This window comes from Plecotus auritus, assembly GCF_963455305.1.
Source record: "Plecotus auritus genome assembly, chromosome: 1".
Taxonomy (NCBI): Eukaryota; Metazoa; Chordata; class Mammalia; order Chiroptera; family Vespertilionidae; genus Plecotus; species Plecotus auritus.
In genome coordinates this window covers 167,930,401-167,953,847 of record NC_137770.1, presented here as the reverse complement: position 1 = coordinate 167,953,847, position 23,447 = coordinate 167,930,401, and the positions used below count along the sequence as shown (strand labels likewise).

Below are 23,447 nucleotides of genomic sequence, written 5' to 3'. Positions count from 1 at the left end.
TCAAAATGAACCCACGTCCTATTCTTCCCAGGAACTATTGAATAGAGAAATAGAAGTGTTGAAAGAAATGAACTCATTTCGGGAGGGGGGAGCAGGAGTGACATGTGAGACTGAAAATAGGGTACTTGATTTGAAATGAACTCAGGACATTGGGCCCTCAGACCTTCCCTTCCACTTTCCCTTTGTCTACTGCCATCCTTTCCTCTGTACAGAGCTCTCAGACATCTGGCAATGACCCAAGGCAAAAAGCCAGAGGGCTTTTTTCCCCTAAAGAAATGGACTTAATCAGTGGAGAAGAGCTAAGGATTTCCCTTAGGCTGAGACATCCAGCGTCAAGTGTCCCTCATTATGGCATTTGCAGGATGGATGGGTGCAGCTACCTGCACCCCTCATTCATCCACAGAGCTCCCAGCCATACTTCTTGTTCAATGGAGAAGACTTTCAAAAATAATACTCCCTTCTCAACAGTAGAGGGATTACATACAAAACACCAAGAATAATCAATTTAGTCCTTTCTTAAATATGAGCGGACAATTAAACCTCAAAAACCACAAGAAAAGAATCTAAAAGCATAAAAGGGTAAAAATCCCACGTGAACAAATAAAACACCTATATCTATAAGAAACATAGTTGAGGAAACAGAAAATAAACTTATGGAATAGAGAGATCAAAGAAACTATTATACCCATTAACTAAGAGCAGAATGTCTGTGAAAGGACAAACTGAGAACACAAAAGGTCTCTGGAAGATTAAATTTTTGGTTGTAGAAAATTAATAGACTAACTAGAAATAAATTTGGGGAATTCTCTAAAAATATAAGACAGGAACACATAGAACTGGCAAATAGGAAAGAGAAGATGTGAAAAATCTAGCACCCAACTAATAGAAGTCTCACAAAAAAGAAAACAGAGAAACTTGAGGGGCAAATTATATTAAAAAAATAATAAAGGACATCAGGGTTTTGATGAAAAGGCTCCATTGAGTGCATGCCTTTTTGTATTGAGTACACACATGCCTAGCTACAGCATCAAAAAATTTTGAAAACAAGGATACATTAGTTAGTGTGGCATTAGCCTTTTTCACAGCAACCCTGAATGCAAGAAGAAAATGGAGCAATCATCTAAAATGGTGAAGCAAAACGTATTTTCAACCTCTCATTCTCTACCCAGTGAAAGTAAACCAAATGCAAAAATGCACAGTGAAGACATTTCCAGAAAGTGCTTTCCACACAGCACTTCTTTGAAAGTTACTAAGGCTGCACTCCAGGGGGCTTGGAGGAGAGAGAGAAAAATATGAATCCAAATAATAAAGAGGAAGAAATGGGATCCAGGACATGGTGCATCCAATCTAGGAATGCCATGTAAGGAAATGCAGGCCCATAGCCATCCAGGGGGCTCAGTGTCGAGAGTCAGAGCAGGTGACTGGGGTAAGGTCTGTGATCTCCAGGAACAAGAGTGAATGGGAAGATGGAAAAACTTAGGGACTTTGTGAAGGCCCATCAGTTAGATCAACTACAAAGAGAAAAGTAGATAGATGATGATGATGATGATGATGATGATGATAGATAGATAGATAGATAGATAGATAGATAGATAGATGGCTATATGTAACAATTGTGATTGAAAAATATGAAGCAGGTGGAATAATTTCATGTCACTGATAAAGTACAATAAAAAAGGAGTCCACTTGACCTTTATATTAAGGTGTTAGGGGGAAATATTATTTAAGTGATTCAGGGACCATGAAATTAGACCATAGAGAAGGGAATATAACTCCAACACACTTCTTGGCCAACAGTGTTGGAATGCTAATTCAGTCATGTGCTGGCGCTGGCTCCCATCCTACCTCAGTAACATCATGCTGGTAGCTTGCAATAATTGGTCATAATGCACATTAATGGGAGTCAACAAATACTATATCCTACCCACCCCCACCCCCGAGCTAGTTAATTACCAGCACTCCACAAGATATCCTTTTCCACTTGGGAAAGAGTGTCAATACTCATTTACGAAATGAAAATAGCAGAATGAGTGTATTATTTAAAGAAAGAATTAAGTCTAATACTCTATCCTATGTCTGTATAACTGAATGGTTATTTTTATCTATGTTTATGGAGTGTCAACCACTCCCAGCTGAAGAGAAGAAAATCAGGACCTCAGGACCTCCAGCCTCTGGGTGTGACCTTTTGGTGTTATCACTCCAGACCCCTGTTACCCAGCTGGGCCTCTTCCTAGACTGGATCATGCTACATGGGAGCAACACAGTGTGGCCCTGGTCCCCTTGGATATCGTTCCATCTCACCCATGCTAATTTTCATTACTCCTTCTTTCAGCTTCTTAACATAGTTTGCATCCACCCCAACTCCAGTGGCCTCTGATCTCCACTGCCTGATTCCCACGGAAAAGACCTTTCACCCTCTTTCTCTCTTTCTTAATAGTCTCATTGGCTTTATTTTATAGTCACATATAAGTCACCACAGATCAATTATTCAGTAGCAATTAGGATAACACGAGGAAGGAGAATTATAGGGTGTGAAGGTGTCTCAGAGTTTCATTTAATAACTATAATCTCCTTTCTTTATAGTTACTGTTTTATGTTCGAGCAAATTAGTTGGTCAAATTCAATACTGCTGGAGCCTTTTGATATTAAATTTTAAAAGTATTTGTCTCTTTTGAAACAGGCTTCCATTTGAAAGTTTCACAGTAATTATTCTCTCCTGTCATATATGTCCACTGATAGGCTGAGCCTGAGCTAACGGGTGGGTCAGGACGTGTGGTGGGGTAGGGAGGGCTACAGAGGGTGTTCTTTCTTCTGGAAGGGATATTTAAGCTGAGTAAATGCGTGTGGAGGTTTGACTATCGGGGATGTTCAAAGCAAACTATTACTATTGTTCGTAACCATGTTTCTAGAGAAATGCAGATCTCTGTAGGCCCACTCTGTGCCATGTACTCCGTGCTGGGAGTAGCAGAACCTGTGAGGGCTCTGGAGTTAAAAAGGAGCATTATACATGTAATATGCGACCCTCATTGAGCATTTTCTAGGTAGCTGGCACTATTTTAAATACTTTATGGTTTATTATTATAGCATGGGGAAATGAGGGCAGAAAATGATTCAATATTTTATGCAAGGTTACTTAGCATGTAAGTGATGGAGCCTTGATCTGAACGCAGGTAGTCTGGCTCCAAGAAACTGGGCAGCTGAGAGGCCCTGGGAAAAGTGGTGGAGAGGAATGCTGATGCCTGGCATGCAGACCACATTAAAGATTTTGAACAATAGTGCTCAAATCCGAGGACTTTAAGGAAAGAATTGGCAGATCACATTTACCTTTTTCAAAGTTCCCATCCAGCTGCACTGTGGAGGACAGATAAGAGGGGCAAGAGTGGGACAGGGAGATGGGTGAGGGCAATTCTGTAAAGAGATGGGAGAGACGATGGAAGGATTGGCTGCCCTGATGTTCTGAAGATTAGGCTGAGCTAAAATTCCTAAGTAAAGAATAAACAATGTTCAGGGGATTGAGTTGGATGAATTTGTAAGGGACAATCTCCTCTTGGAATGTTGTTCGTAGCCATGCTTCTAGAGAAATGCGGATCTCTGTAGGCCCACTCTGTGCCCTGTACTCCATGCTGGGAGTAGCAGAACCTGTTTTCTGGCTTCCAGTTCAGAGCTTTGGGAATGAAGTCACACTACCAGCACAGTTAGGTGTTTACAAATGTTCAAACAGCCAAAAAATACTTTCTGTCCAAGGCCTGGAAGAAAACTGAGGATTATTTAATTAGCAGGTGGTGCTCACCTGTGGAGGCCCATGCCCGGCCTCTGCTCCTGGAACTCTCAGACAGTCCGTTCTCCCAGAGTAAAGGGGATTCAAAGAAACTGGATATCTGATTGTAATCCAAGTTTTGAAAAATAATAGTTCTCACCAAAACAAAGGAAAATCTGAGTTCCTAGACCAAATGAGATCAGTCAGGGTGTGTCTGTATATACTTCTTTATCTTTTGTTTCTTTTGGAAAGCAAAAAATTATGATGGCAAAAACTTCTTTTTTTCCCCACCCTTTCCTCTTCTTAATATATGAATGCATTGAAAGAAAGAGGTGACTTGTTATCAGGTGATAATTCAGTGACAAAAAAATCAATATAATAAAGTCTGTGATTATGCTGTTAACTATAAACTTTATTTTATAGTTACTGTTTTATATTCTAGCAAATTAGATTGGACATATTTAAAACTGCTGTTTAGCCTGACCAGTGTGACTCAGTGGTTGACTATGGCTCCGTGGTTGAGTGTTGACCTATAAACCAGGAGATCACGGTTCGATTCCCAGTCAGGACAGTTGTCCCGGTTGCTGGCTTGATCCCCATTATGGGGTTTGCAAGAGGCAGCCAGTCAATGATTCTCTATCATCACTGATGTTTCTCTCTCCCTCTCCCTTCCTCTCTGAAATCAATTCCCAGGAAGTTTTTAATTTATTGCTTGACCTCATTGGTAACCCATTCATCGTTTAATAATATGCTATTTTGAGGTGTTTTTTTTTATTGTAGTTGATTTCTAACTTCATGCCATTGTGATCTGAGAAGATGCTTTTAAAATTATGTTTACTTTGGGTATGTTTTTATATTTTTAGTAATAAAAGTTATTTTTTCTTTTTAAATCACTTTAGTTACACATGGAATATTCCAGTTAAATGGAGTGAAGATAATGAGTCAAATATTACATTCTACAATAGGTCAGAAACAGGAGGTAAATATCAATTGATTTATTTCTTCTTTGGATTAATATAGCACATTAAACTAATATAAATGTAAAAAATAACAGTAAAGGTGGAATTTACAATGCAAATTTCAGCTAAAAGAGCTCTCTTAAATAATTTATTGATGAGTTCAAATTCTTATCTACAACACTGAGAACTTTCTACCTTGAAATATTCTTTTTAACTGGAGGTCCGGTGCATGAAATTCATGCATGGGAGGAGGGGTTCCTCAGCCCGGCCTGCACCCTCTCACAATCTGGGACCCCTTGGACATCCCTCTCACAACCCGGGACTGCTGGCTCCTAACTGCTTGCCTGCCTGCCTCATTGCCCCTAACCACTCACCTGCCTACCTCATTGCCCCTAACCACTCTGCCTGCCTGCCTCATTGCCCCTAACCACTCTGCCTGCCTGCCTCATCGCCCCTAACTGCTTGCCTGCCTGCCTGATCACCCCTAACCACCTCTGCCTCGGACCCTGCTGTCACGGCTTTGTCCAGAATGATGTCCGGAAGGTCGTTCAGCTGTCCAGTCTAATTAGCATATTACACTTTTATTATAGAGTAGAGGCCTGGTGCATAGGATTTGTGCACTGGTGGGGGGCGTGGCCTGCAAGGATCAGCCCACTGTGGGAGTGTTGCTCATCCAGGTCAGCTGAGTGGCACTCCCACTGTGTGAGCTCATTGACCACCAGGGGGCAGCTCCTGCATTGAGCATCTGCCCCCTGGTGGTCAGTGCACATCATAGCAACTGGTCGACCAGTCATTCTGGTCATTCCGCTGTTTGGTTGCTGGCCTTTTATTATATAGGATGATTTATCATGACTGACACAATAATGAATATCCATATCCAAAGGAGAAAATCAATCTATAAATATTCTTCCTTTCTTTCCTCCATTCCTCCCTCCCACCTTTCCTTCCTTCTTTCCTCCTTTCCTTTTTTTCTTTATATCAGATTAGTAAGCCATTGAATTTCTTAAAATGTTATGTGACAAGCCTGGTTTTTAAAATGCTGTCATTAAATTAGACCTATAATTTTCCCAAATCAACATATTAGAATCTTTAATTACTTAAAATTATCTTTTATGAGCTGTGAATTGTCATCAATAGTTCAAGTCACTCTCCATCCATCCATCCATCCATCCATCCATCCATCTCCCTAAATGAATTACTTGGCATTTGCCTGTGTTAAAATTCAATTGTGACTATTCTGCTCACTTGATTTGAAATATATTTCTGTATTCTGTCTCCACTGATTTGTCTTTTTCTTTCTTGAAAGATTTTAGTTATATAAAAACAAGGAAACTATCACATGTTGTCTCCTTCAAATCACTGAAAAAATAATAATAAGGCATATTTTAGCACCCATCCCAGAAGAATCCTGCTTTTTATACTTTTTCCACTGTACTTATTTTGTGTTTCAAAACAATTTCTTATCTAGCACAAACCTGCAGGAGACATAGAACAGGATATATAGACTGTTCTTCACCCCATCTCACTGGGACTTGGTATCAGAATAGCATGTGGCTTCTTAAGCATAAAAGTAGACCATCTATTCTTTATTTCCATATGCCTATTTGCTCTTGCAAAATATTCTAAAAAATTAATTAGGTATTATTTCCCCTGATAAGTAATATTTTACCATATTTCCAGTAGTTATTTATAAAAACAGCTTTATTGATATACTAGAGGCCCGGTGCATGAAATCCATGCATGGGTGTGTCCCTCAGCCCAACCTGCACCCTCTCCAATCTGGAACCACTCAGGGGATGTCCTACTGATGGCTTAGGCAGGGAGAGGGCCTAAGCCTCAGTCTGGCCTCCCTCTGCAGGAGGCACCAGGCTGATCAGGTGAAGGCATCACCCCATCACCCCACTGCTGCTGCCACTGCTGGCCACTGCAGCCGCCAAGGTGTTTTCTTCAACACGGACTCTAGTCCCTTCACTACAAAAAAGTGACAACTCTCTTTAGGCATTTTCAAGATGTCTCTTTCATAGAACATGACATTTCTTTTTTTCTTTTTTTTTAATCCTCACCTGAGGCTATTTTTCCATTGATTTTTAGAGAGCATAGAAGAGAGAGGGAAAGACAGAAAGAAACATCAATGTTAGAGGGACACTTTGATTGGTTGCCTCCTGCATGAGCCCTGGCTAGGGAGGATCCTGCAACCTAGGTACATGCCCTTGGCCAGAATCAAACCCGGTCCCTGCGGTTGGCAGGGCTGAGGCTTATTCACTGAGGCAAATGGGCTAGGGCAGGATATGACATTTCTTAGGTCCTCCAGCAGCGGACCTTTGTTTCTTCCCCCAGGAAAAAACCCTAGATCACCTTCTTGGATTCTTATTACCCAAGTTACCATGAACACTGTGAGTGGCATATGGGGAACTTAGCCAATGAGTGGTCAGAAAAGGTGTTTCTTCTGCAGCTCACACGCAGAGGTAGGACTGCAGGCGCACCATGGCTGACAGGCCCTGTTCTCTGCACCCACCGCCACGGCGGTGGGCAGGCCCTGTTTTCTGTGGGCCTGCGCCATCCGTGGCTTGCCTCACCACGCACGCAGTCCCCTCCTGCCCACCTGCACACTCAGCCTCCTCCTGAGCGGATGTGATGTTATGGTGTCCTGGACAATTTGCATATTACCTCTTTATATATATTGATAATTCACATGCTCCACAATTCACTCATTTATTTTTTTTTAATATATTTTATTGATTTTTTTTTTTACAGAGAAGAAGGGAGAGGGATAGAGAGTTAGAAACATCAATCAGCTGCCTCCTGCACACCCCCTACTGGGTATGTGCCAGCAACCAAGGTACATGCCCTTGACCAGAATTGAACCTGGAACCCTTCAGTACGCAGGCTGATGCTCTATCTACTGAGCCAAACCAGTTAGGGCAGCCTTGGGCAAACTACGGCCCGCGGGCCGGATCTGGCTGTTCTATCTGGTTCTCTTGCTCTCCCCTACGCTCCTTTACTTTGCATTTATATTAGTTCACACAAACACTCCATCCATGCTTTTGTTCCGGCCCTCCGGTCCAGTTTAAGAACCCATTGCGGCCCTCGAGTCAAAAAGTTTGCCCACCCCTGAGTTAGGGCCACAATTTACCCATTTAAAGGGTGCAGTCCAATAGTTTTTATTATATTCTTAGATACATATAACCATAACCAGTCAATTTTAGAGCACTTTAATCATCTCAAAAAGAAATTCCATACTCTTTAGTTGTTAACTCCTCTATCCTCCCATACCCCTAACCCTAAGCAACCACTAACCTATTTTCTGTCTTCATATATTTGCCTATTTTGGAGATTTCATATAAAAGGAATGACATATCTAGTATTTTGTGATCAGATCTCTCACTTAGCATAATGTTTTTGAGGTTCATCCATCTCATAGCATGTGTTAGTATTTCATTCCTTTTTATTGCCAAATTACATTCATGTCATATCACTACACCTTTTACATATCTATCCATCAGTTGATGGGCATTTGGATTGTTGCTACCTTGAGCTATTATGAACAATACTGCTATAAACACTTGTGTACAAGTTTTTGCATGGATACGATAGGTTATTTTCAACTTTGGAATTTTTTTTCTTTCATTATAAGTTCTTTTGTGATTTTTTTACTTTTAATATAATCTCTACCAGCTTTGCAATTGTTGAACTAAGATCCCTATTGGTTGCTTTTACAACAAAACTTTCTCTTGGTTATTTATGCTAACAAATTACTTTAATTATTGTGGTCAGCAGTTCTCTTGAATTCCTCCAGAATTTCTAGATCAATGCTGCTTTGTCTTGGTATTTTATGATTATGTTGTGCTTGAGTACCAAGGCTTATTTTTTTCTAAGTTGTCTTCTGACCATTTTCTTACTCATAAGCACATTTGCCAAAGGAAAATGAAGAATCAGAAAGAAAAAAAAAAAAACACCTTTAAAAATGTGTAATAGCACTGACTAAAGGCAGAGTGAGGCTAGGGTTCCATTGGGGAGCTTTCAATGGATTTGGTGTAACTATTGCTACATATTTTCCTCACCAATCACCACTGGTTAATTGAGGTTGCAGAAATGTCTTGGAAGCTGCTTGATTACCTGTTTACAAATTTAATAGCATGAATAATTCATCTACACTGACACAATTTACCTATCATGTTTATAGAGTGAAGTTTCACACAGGTGAATTTTTCAGATAACTAAAGCTTACTCAAGTGATTCATAAAATTTCAAGAGTTAACAACAATAAACACTTTTCTGTATGTATTATATGCATATTAGACAGAATATTTGAATAATGAATTTTATCTTTAATTAATTAATTAGTTATTTCAAGCAAGTATTTACTGAGGACAACTTAGTGCCAGACACAGGGGTAGACATGGAGACAGTACTGAAGGGGGAAAAAGCACAGTTCTCATCCTGTGGCACTTACTGTCTAGGGGGAGGGAGTGGACAGGTCAGCAGCCAAATAGACTATTTTGTCACAAGTGCCTCCTGAAGTAATAGGCAGGGGCACTCACTGCAGAGGCACTGGCCCAGATTTGGGGGTTCTGGAAAGGTTACTAAAGAAGAAGACATCTAGCCCTGCCAGCATGGCTCAGTGGTTGAGTGTCGACGTATGAACCAGGAGGTCATGGTTCGATTCCCTGTCAAGGCACATGCCCGGGTTGTGGGCTCGATCCCAGTGTGGGGCATGCAGGAGGCAGCCAATCAATGATTCTCTCTCATCATTGATGTTTCTATCTCTCTCTCTCCCCCTCCTTTCCTCTTTCTGAAATCAATAAAAACGTGTTGTTGTTTTTTTTAAAGACATATAGGCTTAGAGTTAGGGGAGCTAACTGTAGAGTTAACTGGGTGATAGGCTTGACCTAGGGTGGACAGAAATTGTGCTCTGGACAGAGAATGCTAGTATAAAAGTGAGCACAGAGAGGGCTCTCATAGCAATTCTATCCTTCTGTCATCACAGTTATCACTTTTTTGTGTTTTTTTTTGTTTGTTGGTTTGTATTTTTTGTTTTGTTTTGCTATAGCTATTGACTTATCTGTCTCTCCCCTTACCACAGAATATTCTTATAGGAAATGGAGCTTTTGTGTGTGTGTGTGTGTGTGTGTGTGTGTGTGTGTGTGTGTGTGTGTGTTATATATCCTGCAGGTACCTAGTAGTGGTTTATTGAGTGAATCACTGAATCAATCAATGAATTATTAAGCTCTAATGTCCACAGAGCTTTGATGCCAAAACCTATTTTTATCTGAACTTCAGAATCATAACTGGTCACTTAGCCAGAAGCAAACTAGACATCTCTTCCTACTTCAAAGTGCCGGCTCCATTCTTAGGCTATGCACTAAGTTCCTGTTTCCTGTTTAGGGACCTTTTCGGCTCTCAGCTCAGAGCACAGAGGAGATCAAGTCCTGAGTGTACTGAATGGGCAATCAGCTCAGGTTACCAGCCCTATCTCCCTCCTCTAGGTTTCTTTGATGATTCATCAGTCAGAAATTTCCCAGGCTAGAGTGGGACTTTCCCCAAAGTCTTTTATTTACATTTGTGTTTTACATAGTATTTTCAACATTAAAATAAACATGCAATATGTAACCAAAGAAGAGAGCCTCTATCACAGAAGCTTCTCTGGTTACTCTAACTTGCCCTGAAAAATGTCTCTTCTTGCCATCTATAGTGTATTTTATGCTGTCCGTTTTATTAACCTTTATTCTTAGTCTTATTACTTTATATTTTAAACAACATAATTATTGTTTAAGTTTTATATGCTGTCTTTTATTTTTTAAGTAAATTACAAGCTCCTTGAAGATACAAACTACTAGTACACGTCACGCTTCTTGTCCCTTGCCCAGCCTATTCCCAGCAAGGGGCTATGCACATGCTAACACTTACTAAGAGTTGAGTAAGTCACTGCATAATGCAGGCTTGTCTGCCCCCATACTGCTGTGCTTTTAGAGATTACCTATGTAGACTTTATGCCTCTATCTTTAGCAGCTACTGTTTTGGCTTTTATAAGTGCATCTACATTTAGTGGTCTGTCACCTTTTTGTTTTTAATCTGCTGCTTTCTAACTTCTAGAAGAATTGAAGCATATCACATGAATCAGATAATCAATCTTGTTAAAACATAACACTTTAAAATAGGCCTTCCTAAACACCTAGGGTCTAGGAGAGGATCTAGGGCATAATCCTTCATCATGACCTTGTGATGACTGTCCATAACTCTTTCAAGTTTGAGAATCCATTCTGGATAGTTTAAATCACCAAATTCTGTCTATCATATAAATAAGGTATTACTAAAATTTGATAGTAGTTATATTTAAATATTTCATCACAAAATAATGATGGGAATATATTTTTTAATTTAATAGCAAAGAGAGAACAAGAGACTTTCTTTCTTTTTTTTTTTTAATCCTCACCCGAGGATATTTTTCCATTGTTTTTTTTTTAGAGAGAATGGAAGAGAGAGGGAAAGACAGAGGGAAATATCGATGTGAGAGGAACACATCGATTGGTTGCCTCCTGCACGAGCCCTGACCAGGGCCCAGACCGGGGAGGAGCCTGCAACCGAGGTACTTGCCCTTGACCGGAATTGAGCCTGGGACCCTTCCACTGAGCCAAACCAGCTAGGGCAGGAGACTTTCTTTATTCTTTCAAGTTGAGCTTCATGGAATGTTTGAATTTTGATTGGAGCATTAATGCAGGTTCAGAAGCTCAGTTTCATCAGTTCAGCCCTGGTCAACCAAGTCTTGGGAGATTTATTCACATAAATCAAGCATATGAGAATGCTATTTGTTAATTTATAGAACTAAAGATATACTTGCCAAAGTGAACCAGAATACTCCTGTCAGGTAATTAGGTTATCTCTTCCAGGAAGAAAGTTCACTTAATTAGGGTCAAGAGAGAACTAAGGTAGATAAATTATTTAATTTAATTATTATTTCAATAATTCTTTATTGTTGAAAGTATTACATGTCTTCTTCCCCGCCCCCCCCGCCATTGGCCTCCTCCAGTCTGCCCTGCCCTCCCACCCCAAAACCTCACCACCCCATTGTCTGTGTCCATGGGCCATACATATATGCATACAAGGTCCATGGTTAATTACCTCCCACCCATGGTTTAATCTTCAACCCTCCCCCGAGATTCTGCACTCTGTTCCATGCTTCGAGTCCCTGGATTCACTTCGTTCATCAGTTTATTTTGTTACTTAGATTCCATATATGAGTGAAATCATGTGATACTTGTCTTTCTCTGACTGATTTATTTCACTTAGTATGATTTCTCCAAGTCCCTCCATGCTGTCTCAAAGGGTAAGAGATCCTTCTCTTTTGCTGCTGCATAGTATTCCATGGTATAAATATACCACAGCTTTTTTATCCATTCATCTACTGATGGGCATTTGGACTGTTTCCAGATCTTAGCTATTGTAAATTGTGCTGCTCTGAACATAGGGGTGCATATGTTCTTTCTGATTGGTGTTTCTGATTTCTTAGGATATATTCCTAGAAGTGGAATCACTGGGTCAAATGGGAGTTCCACATTTAATTTTTTGAGGAAACTCCATACTGTTTTCCATAATGGCTGCACCAGTCTGCATTCCCACCAGCAGTGTACTAGGGTTCCCTTTTCTCCACATCCTTGCCAGCACTTGTCATTTGTTGATTTGTTGATGGTAGCCATTCTGACAGGTGTGAGATGGTATCTCATTGCCGTTTTGATTTGCATCTCTCGGATGATTACTGACTTTGAGCATGTTTTCATGTCTCTTGGCCTTCTGTATGTCCTCCTTGGAGAAGTGTTGATAAATTGTTTGAGAGATTTCAAGTTGTGATAGTCGTACATGTTGCATTAACCAGAGGAGTTTAATTATGGCATTTAAAGGCTATTAGTAGTGACTCTGCAATAAAAATTTCTTATTCATGCAATAGTCCAATGGAAGTGTTCTTGACCTGCCATTTCTCCCAGGTGGCTCTCCCCCAAATAATGACTTAGAAATTCTGCTTGCTTTCTTCTTATGGCTCCACTGCTCTCCCCCACTCCCCACTCCCTATCTTGGACTTACCTGCTGAATCTTTTGCATTTGGCCAGGTGACAGAGCAAGATAATGGAGGGACCTGGCCTAGGAGAGCATTTATTACTTTTGCCCACATTTATGCCAGTTTTCAATCACATATTGCCACCTAACTGCAAAGGAGGCTAATAAATATCATGTAGCTGTGTACCCAGAAGGAAATGGGAACAGTGTGCTAGATAACTAACAGGTCTTTGCCACATACTGTTCTCTATAGGAACAGCTATGTCAAAAGATTTGGAACATACATTCCAGCTCACTCGGGCACCTGCTTCCCTCGGCTGACTGGAGACACATTGACAGATCTTCACAATCCAACTCTTCTTTGCATTTATGTCTTCCTCGTCATCAAAACCACTGCCAATGATAATCCTTTATCATCCTAGTCAGGTTGCATTTTTCCAGATTCCTGTTTATTATATAATACATATTAATACTACATCTTTCTTTTCTGGGACATTCTCTAGGCCATGTGCTGAAATTCAGAAGGGACACAATCAATACTTTCTTGAATAACTAACTTGTTGAAAGCATTACCACAAATGGATAAGTAATCCATTTTACAATGTTTTATGTTAGTCTTAGTGCCAGAGATTGAAATTTTCTTCTTGACCCCAAATCCTGATAGTGCATTGTACTCGAACTTTTTAGCTTTCTAGTACAATTTGTGTGTCATTAGTAAAAAAGCACTACCCTTGTATCTTTCAGCTTTTTTACTAGTAAGTAATACAGAAAATTTAATAAGATATACTGTAATTTTACACTAAAAATAATTCACATAAGTATTGCAACACAGCATTTTTATCACACACACAAAAAACATGTTTCTTTTCCTGGGATCTTAGGCTATCACCAGCTGTCAAGTTGTCTAAAGTTGATTATAATTATTCATATAAAATAGTACATGAAAAAATTTTATGTGTGCTCTGTTATCAAAATCTATTTGGGTTGAAATTAAATAATCTCTGAATGAAATTTTGAAAAGATAATTATTCATCTTCTATACCATCTAGAAAAATAATAGAAGAAAAGAATAACAATTTTATAGAAAGAACTCGTACCTAGAAATAATTCATTTAACCCTTTTGTGCATAAAATTAGCAAGAAACAAAACAAAGTGATTCGTAAACTGAGCAATAGAGTATGTGACCATTAAATTTACATTTTCATGTATATAAAACAATTACAGGTGTTTACAATATAATTTCAAATGAAAAAGATTGCTAACCATAAAAACAGTAAGGTTCTATTATGATGTGTATTGTGTGTTTATGTGCATGTATCTGGAAGATGCACACACACGCACAGATAAAAACATAATGTAACGTATATGCCATCTGGAATAAGGACCAGTATTTTACTTCTAATTACTTTATTATGTAACTAAACAACCCAACAGCATTTTGCTGTTGACAACTTCTGCAAGAAGCATGAACTACTTGCTTCTTGCGGAAGTTTCTAACTACTAATTTCTTGGATCTCAGCTTCCTCATCTCTAAAGCGAGAAAAATCACAGTAACTTTAGACAGGCTTAACTAGGTATATATAAAGCACACTAAAATACTGCAGCATTTAGATGGATTGCCAGGAACTTCTCAATGTTATTTATATTTGCTTTCCTATTTTTATAACTGGAGGCATATCCCCTTTCATAATAATGGGATAGCTACCATCTGTTAGACATATAACTATATTACCAACACTTTACTATGTTATCTTATTTAATCTTCACAACAGCCTTGTGAGGGAATTTTATCCCTATTTCCCTCATGGTGAACTGGGGGACACAGAGAGGTCAAGTGATTTGGCCAAGATCAAACAGCTAGTAAGTCACAGAGTAAGGACTTTATCCTTGATCTGTCAGACTCGTAAGTCCATGCTCTTTCTCCTGCAACACATGGCTCTGTGCTTAGCAAGAGGGTCTCCTCCTGATACAAACATTTAAGGTGTACAGTTGCCAAAAGATTAACTTCCTTTTAACAACTTGTCCATGGAAGAATGACAAAGAAAGACAAATAGTGCAAGAGTGAGGTAAAAGTTTATAATTTGTCAAGCGCCTACTCTGAAAGGTCCTAAAGAAATGTACTGTCTTGTTGAAGAGGGTACAAATATATATTATGAAAAACTACGGTGTCCTGGATATCTTCCAAACCTTGCAAACACTTCCAAAATTTAAGTTATCTTTCCTCCCAACCTGATTCCTTTCCCACTATTCTCTAACGGTGACATCATTATTCCTTCAATCATGCAAGCCGTGTTCCCCTCCGCTAACTATCCACATCAAGTCACAGGAAGAATTGTGTTGACTTTACCTGTGGTGTGTCTCTTGAATATGTCATCTTTTTTGTATTTCATCATCTCCACCTTAGTGTAAGCCTTCATTCTCTCTTGCTCTAGATCATTACAGTGGACTCTTGAGTTTCCTTCCAAGTTGTATGTCATACCACTATCAAAATTACCTTTCTAGAAAACAGACTTGAGCTTGTTGTTTCCCTGCTAAAAAAATCTTTACCATCTCACCATTCTCAGCCGATGGATTCTTTAACACGGCTTCACGCAGAAGCCCCAGTGCTATTTCCAGCCTCATCTCCTATTTTCCAGTCCTACACCCTACAGTCATTACATCAAACTATGCGCAGTTCCTCAAACATACTAAGTGTTCCCACACCCTTATTTAGATTGTATACTGTCCATGCAAATATATAGATATTTAGTAGAGCCTCACAAATCTGGTCATGTCAGGGCATAGCTGTTATTTTAAGAGTGTATTTAAAACATAAGTCTCTATTCATTCAATGTTGAGCTCCTAACATCTATTTACTAGAGCCTTATGTACATAGTGGATGCTACTTTAGAAAGTTAATTCAGAAAATCCATTGATGAAAAGGCATTTAGGTAATCAGTTGGAATAAGGAAGTAGACGACTTTACAAAGATAAATGAAATTGGAAGAGCAAGTATGAAATGGATTATGAAATCAAGAATGTCATGTTTGGATTTCAGTTCTATTGAAAGCCTTGACCTTTTAAAGGAGTTACTGATTCTGAAATCATTATTCTGCTTAGCAATAGCCATTTTCATCAATTCAAATGTTGATTTTTAATAAACAAAATATTATTTTAAATGTGTACATTTTTGTCCCCAGGTGTTCTAGTGAATATTCTTTGTGTAATTAATTAATCCATTATGACTTATTTGTTTTTAGGCATTTTCTTTTATTGAAAGATTGATAAGCATAAAATTATTTGGCAAGCTTCTGCCAGTAAAAGGTATATAAGTCACAAATTACAGGACATTTATTGACATTCCTCTTTTTTTCAGCTTATGCACTACAGTGACATTCTAAAGTTGGGCAACTAAATTAGAATTAGGTTTTGGGGCTTTGGATCCAATTCAAACTCAACTTTTTGAGCTCATATTTCTGTTTTCTTTACCCTCTGGGTTTAATTTCTCTGTGTTTACATTATATGCAAATGTATTTATCATTACTGTTTATTTATTACCACAGGAATCAGTTTGAAGCCTTCTAATTCTGGTGGAAATGTTTTTCTCAAAATAAACCCAGATCATATTGGGTTTTATCGTGTAAATTATGAAGTATCAACTTGGGACCTAATCATTACCAATCTTTCCTCCAACCACAAGGTAAGAATAACAATGACTGGGAATTGTTTTACTTTTGTTCTAAGAACAGCATCTTAACACTTTGCTTTAAGAATCACATTTCTTACCTCTTTTTGTCCCTCTTCCCAGGGTTTTTCTTCTGCTGACCGTGCAAGTTTTATCGATGATGCTTTTGCCTTGGCAAGGTGGGTTTTGGAATGAGGTAGATCATGTAAAATACTGTAGATTTTGTCACAAAATTTAAAAAATATATATAAAGGAAGAGAGAGAGATAGAAACATCAATGATGAGAGAGTCACTGATTGGCTGCCTCCTGCCTGCCCCACACTGGGGATTGAGCCCACAACCTGGGCATGTGCTCTGACCAGGAATTGAACCAGGACCTCCTGGTTCATATGTTGATGCTCAACCACTGAGCCACGCTGGTTGTCACAAATTTTTTTAAAGAGTTACAACAAAATTTAAGAATGAATTTTAGTTTAAAATATCCAAAGCCACTATTTATAACATTATTGTTTTCTTTAACTTTTTTTTGTAAAGTTCATATGATCCTCATAGCCAAAATACTCATATTAGCCCTTACCACTAATGATGACTGTTGCAATAAAAATTTTACAATGGGCTTCGGCTCACTTATGCTGTTGACTTTGAGCAGGGTTTGTCTATATCAGTCCTTGAGCTAATTAGTGAAATTTGCAAATGCTTAAAAGTACACCTTCATAATTTAATTTAGTAAAAAGGCAAACAATGTGTTTCATAAATTCATTTTTGTGAGCTGAAGCACATTGTAAAATTTTTATTGCTTCAGTCATCAAATCTTGTTCAGGTCACTGGGATAAGAAGAATGAGGCACTGTGCTCTAGCATTGATCAGAATTAAGACACCACTAGAAATTATGACTTTTTTTTCATGGCCTGAAGGTAATCTACATTTAAAAACTAATCAACACAGATTGGGGGAATGGTGGAGGAGTAACCATAGTAACTCTGAGGGTTTTGGTTTTTTTTTCAGGTAGCCTACCTCCATTAATTCAACAGGTATTTGTTGAATTTGTGACACGTGTAGGAGCCAGGGACACAGCTAACTTGTTCTGCTGGCTGTGTAGTGGCTTCATGCTAGATACGAGCAATGTAGCGGGAAGGAGATGCTACTTTTTCAGGAAGCCTCCAATGGTCCTTTGGGTTGGGTATTTTCCCACAACATATATCGCCATTGCTTAGTAACTGTCCATCTCACTCGCCAAACTGTAACTATCATGAGAGTAAGCACCCAGATTATGGTCCTATTTACTTTATCCCCAGCTCCTGACTCTGACACACCATAGTGAATGTTCATTAAATATGAGCTGACTGCATGGCTGGAAGGATAGCATAATAGCACTAAAGGCATAGGCGAGTATGCCTACAGACTTCCTTGGTAGACTACTGGAAATCAGAAAATGTTCTTAACATTTTTATTTTTAGGATTTTTTTTATTGTTGGCACTATTATAGGCGTCCCTATTTCCATCTCTCTTTTGCCTGCCTTCACCAGGCCCTGTCCCCCCTTCTTTCTAGCCATCACCACAATGTTGTCTGTGTCTGTGGGTTATGTATACACTGAGTGGCCAGATTATTATGATCTCTGAATGCATAATAATCTGGCCACTCAGTATATATCTATATCTATCTATCTCTATCTCTATCTCTATCTCTATCTCTATCTCTATCTCTATCTCTATCTCTATCTCTATATCTATAACTACATCTATATCTATATCCATATCCATATCCACATCCACATCCACATCCACATCCACATCCACATCCACATCTATATCTATATCCATATCCATATCTATATCTATATCTATATCTATATCTATATCTATATAACCCAACAAAAGTGGTGGGTTAATTTGCATATGCATGCGCCAAGTGGCCAGGGACTGCTCCGGGTCTCTGGGCAGCATGGGAAGGTGAAAAGGCGGCTCCGGGTCGGAGCGAAAAGGTGGCTCCAGCGGAGTGAAGGTGGTGCCAGCAGCCAGGGGAAGGAAGGTCCGTTCTTGCATGAATTTTCGTGCATCGGGCCTCTAGTTGTAAATAATGCTGCTATAAACATAGGGGTGCATATATTCTTTTGAATTGCTGTTTTGGAATTCTTAGGACATATTCCCAGAAGTGGAATCTCTGGGTCAAAAGGCATTTCCATTTTTTATTTTTTTGAAGGAACTCTTACTGTTTTCCACAGTGGCTACACCAGTCTGCATTCCTATCAACAGTGCACATCCTCACCAGCACTTGTTTGTTGATTTATTGATGGTAGCCATTACGGCAGGTGTGAAGTGATATCTCATTGTAGTTTTAATTTGCATCTCTCTGATAATTAGTGATATTGAGCTTCTTTTCTTTCTTTCTTTTTTTTTTTTTACAAATATATTTTATTGATATTTCACAGAGAGGAAGGGAGAGGGATAGAGAGCTAGAAACATCGATGAGAGAGAAACATCGATCAGCTGCCTCCTGCACACCTCCCACTGAGGATGTGCCCGCAACCAAGGTACATGCCCTTGACCGGAATCGAACCCGGGACCTTTCAGTCCGCAGGCCGACGCTCTATCCACTGAGCCAAACCAGTTTCGGCTTGAGCTTCTTTTCATATGTCTATTGGCCACCTGTGTGTCCTCTTTCTTGACATTTTTAAGGAGGAACATTATAGGGTTAAACAGGTTCTTGGGCCAGGTTAAAATCCTGCTTCTGTATAACTTTTAGTAAGTTTCTTAACCTCTCTCTGGCTCAGTTTCCTTATTAGCAAAATGAAGATGACTTTATAAGACTCTTGAGGAATAAATGAGGTAATGCACATAAACCAATGAAAACATTGCAGGCCTTTAAGGCCTGTCACCAGTGCTCAATACATTGTAAAAATACATCCACCATTGATCAGTAGCAACAAAGAAGCATTTATTTAGAAAAGCTCTTCTGAATTTGTAATGTAGATTCCCTTTGTAGGACGATTATAACAGACGTTATAATCCCCTTTAGTGAATCTCCAAGTTTAAGCTCCTGAACATATAACAAATTAATTACAGTAGTTGGCCCTTATTTGAGATGAGATTTTGCTTTTCACAGTTTCAGTTACTTGTGATCAACCGGAGTCTGACACATAACTTTTATTACAGTATATTGTTATAATTGTTCTATTTTATTAGTAGTTGTTGTTAATCTCTTACTGTGCCTAATTTGTAAATTAAACTTTATCACAGGCATGTACATATAGGAAAATACACACATATAGAATATACCCTCTATGGAAAAGGGGGAACTATATTGTATATTCACTGTATTACAGTTTGTCAGTCACTCATTTAATAAATATTTATTGAGCACCTACTCTGTACCAGGCACTGAGTAGACCTGGGAAATTAAGTGATGAAAGAAGATGATCTATATTTTAAAACATAATAAAACTATTTAGAATTTTTTTTTTCAGGAAAACTCTCCTGTGAATACATAATGATCTTTTCCAAAGCTTAGCGTCTTTGCTGTTAAATAGTACACAGAGATTGTAATATCTTTATAGCTTAATTCCCATCACAACACAACACACACAGTTCTTTGTGCTTTAAGGAGCGAAAGCCTCTTGAGCAGTTTTCTCAACGGTGTGTAAAGCCGATAACTCGCACAAGTGAGAGACTTTTTCACATTTGCTCAGCTCCTTGGCCATGCCCCATAACGTTTTGAAGAGCTTCAGAAAAAAAGAAAGTGAAACACACTTGAAAAACAAAAAAATATCAAGAATCACACAGTAACTAGTCCAGAAAACACCTGAATTATGACCTTAGCTATTGAGCTATTGTCCGATTTCCTTCTGCAAAACAGGACTCAGAGAAGGACAGACTGCACCAGTTTTATTAGTGATGGCTCCAGACCAGTCTGGAACTTTAGGCAGGAAAATAAAGGAGAAATGTGTAGTTAGACAGATAAGTGCCTGTGGTGGGACTAGAATTTATGCAGATCTATTCAGATGTTCAAAAAGAAATGTAACTATCATGTTCCATAAGCAGGACTGAAAGGATGCATCTAAAAATACATGTATTCTTGATTCCCCTGTCTCCAGATTTGAGGAGCTAGTACTCTTACTGCCCTAGATGCAATATCTAGCTGGACACATTAGTTAAGATAGGCAGTAAAAATTCATTCAGTCATTTTGAGTCTCCCAAACAGGCTCAGTTCATCATATGCCCAGCCCAATGAAACCATCAACATTTTTAACTTCATTTAAAGTTATTTCCAGCCCCCCAGGAACAACGTGCTTGATTTCCTCTCCATTTGCCTGTGTGAAGTTTCTACTTCTCATTATGCTGCCTCTGGTTCCTCTAGTGTTGAGGCAAGGAGAGCAGGTGAAAGGAGGAACACTCCTAACATGCAGTCTGCTTTTGCTCCTCTGAACCTTGTAGCATTTAACATTGACTCTTCTCCTTGTGCGCTCGCACCATTCCATGGCCAAGGGTGCTTCTCCTGCAGGTACCTTGAGGGGCAGGTGAACATCACTGACCCACTCTGGTCCATAGCATGTATTCATCCAATCTTTGCCCTGACAAAGTCTGAAAGGACAGGCCACCCATGCAGTCCCATCTCTTCACTCTGAGATCAGAGTACTAGCCAGACATGGCCTCTCATCCTATTGATTTCTCGGGGTGTAAGACACCAGACCACTCTGCCTCCAAGCTCTAGGATACACCTGTAAAATTATTCAAGTGTTCCCATTAAAGGCCCCATTTCGTAGGCTTGATATGAAGGAACAACCTCATAATACACTGACAGCACTCCAAAAGCCCTCTTCTACAATGTCTCTCTCTCCCCCTTAGCCACTCCAACCTCTTCATTAGGATGGTGGTGTGTTATTAGCAAAGGGTCACAAAACCTGTTCCTGACCATGTTAGCTCCAGTTCGGTGGACCTGCATCTTACTCTGGAGTATAGGCCAAAGGGCCTAGTTTTGGGGCCTTGCCAAAACTGAGACAGAAAAAAGTCCTTTGTTCAAAAAACCTACTAGCTGTTGCAGTAGGCTTTATCCTTTCCAATAGCTTACGTTGTGCTCTGCAGCCCACTGTGTGCTAAAGCCAGGGGATGGGTCAAGACTAACATAAAGGAAAGCAGAAGGCTGGCTAACAAACCCATGAGTGGGAGCAGGAATTTCTGGGTGAGGAAAGTGGCACAGAGGACAGTTTAACATACCACCTAAGCCACCAATGAGACAGAATTCCAGCCAGTTGCTGGAATTTAAGGACCAGTGGCTCCAATGATACGGAAGGTGAAGGCCAGGTTAACAAGTCAAGACCTCCAGGTGAACATCAACCATGTCACGATGATCAACTTTGTCATTTTATTTATTTATTTATTTTTAAAATATATTTTTATTGATTTCAGAGAGGAAGGGAGAGGGATAGAGAGATAGAAACATCGATGAGATAGAAACAGTGATCCGCTGCCTCCTGCATGCTCCCCACTGGGGACTAAGCCTGAAACCTGGGCATGTGCCCTGACTGGGAATCAAAGCATAACCTCCTGGTTCATGGGCTGATGCTCAACCACCGTGGCACACCAGCCAAGCAGCCATTTTTTTGTGTGTCTTTTTTTTTTTTTTTAAGAAAAGGACTAGGAAAATGAGAGATCAAATGAGGTCTAATTGATAGCAAAGAGACTGTTTTAAGCCAGAAATCTGAATTTAATTGGCAAGTTAATGTCAAGAGACCAGATACATGGGAACTTTCCAAAACTCTCCACACCACCTGAAGGCTCATGAATGTGGGTCAGTTCCATCCACTGAGGCACCTCTCTCAATTGTTCTATTGCCCCAGTCAAGAGCCATGCTTACCAAGACACCATGCTAAACCTGGGCTTCTCTGAGTTGGGGACTGTGCAGTCTTTTCAAGTCACACCCAGAGAAGCAGAAACAAACCTTTGATATAAGGTTCCCCAAACTTCCTGCATGCCTCAGCCGGAGATAGGGGGGCCTCTTAGTCCTCTTCTCCATTGAGTCTGGTGGGAACTTTAAGTTACAGCCTCCATCTTCTCTACACTCTGAATTATAGGAAAATTCTGATTTGAGTCCTTCAGGCTGGGTTCTCACTATGTAAATGGAAGATTTTAGAACAAAGAAAATTCTCAATCAAGTCTGGCTTTCAGACTGCTGTTTGCTGTGGATTTAAAAAGAATGGAACTTGAGACTCAAAGTTGAGTAAGAATGCTGTCTTAGGTGGAGTTCCCTAGGTGCAGAGTCTGAAATGGGGTTTCTTTACATGTGGTTACTGAAGAGTACTGGCTTGAGGTAGAGAGTACAAGAAGCATGATGGGGCAGGGGGAAAAGCTGAGCAAAGATATGGTCTCATTTGGAATCTAACTTTGCCAGATTCTACTAGGAAGCTTTGAGTTGTACCACAGAGTGGAACCAGAGGGACCCAGGCTGGCTTGTGGCATTCCTGAATCAGACGATTGATTTATGGTCAGGAGTGAGGGTTGCATAACCTCTTAGAAGCAAGATAGATGTATTTGGCCAAGGGCTATTGCCTGAAGAAGGTGGTAGCTGTGAGCTAACACAACGTTGTAAGGATGGAGCACTATAGATTTCTTTGTTCTAAAAAACACAGTTCTTCACATGTAATCCCAGCAATATCAGCATTGCCTAGCAACTTGTGAGCAATGCAAATACTTAGGCCCTATTCAAGACCCACTGAATCAGAATTTCTGGGAATGGGGCCCAAGAGTGTGTGACTTAACCAACTTTGCAATGTTGCTGATATATGTTCAAATTTGAGAATCATGGTTTTAAATGGTATTGCTTTTCCTCTGACATATCAAATACTACCGATTCCATGCATAAGAGTTTCAGAGTACATTATTTTAATTCTCAAAATATTATCATCTATAATATCAAGCATCAAAAATTCACTCCCAGTCCAGTGTTCTGATCTTATGACTTAGACTTAAAGAAAATGAGTGATATCAAGGTGGAACTATTGCAAAGCTATCAAGTGTGCTGGA

General features: G+C 39.5%; 1 protein-coding gene across 1 annotated transcript in view; it reads left to right on the top strand.

Moving 5' to 3' along the window:
• The window catches only part of ENPEP (glutamyl aminopeptidase), an 86,400-nt gene that overhangs the window by 45,063 nt on the left and 17,890 nt on the right, over positions 1 to 23,447 (top strand). Inside the window, exons 11-13 of the mRNA XM_080658401.1 lie at positions 4,657 to 4,736; positions 16,309 to 16,445; positions 16,554 to 16,609. Coding sequence (XP_080514527.1) covers positions 4,657 to 4,736; positions 16,309 to 16,445; positions 16,554 to 16,609 — 273 coding nt within the window. The remainder of the gene's footprint in view (positions 1 to 4,656; positions 4,737 to 16,308; positions 16,446 to 16,553; positions 16,610 to 23,447) is intronic.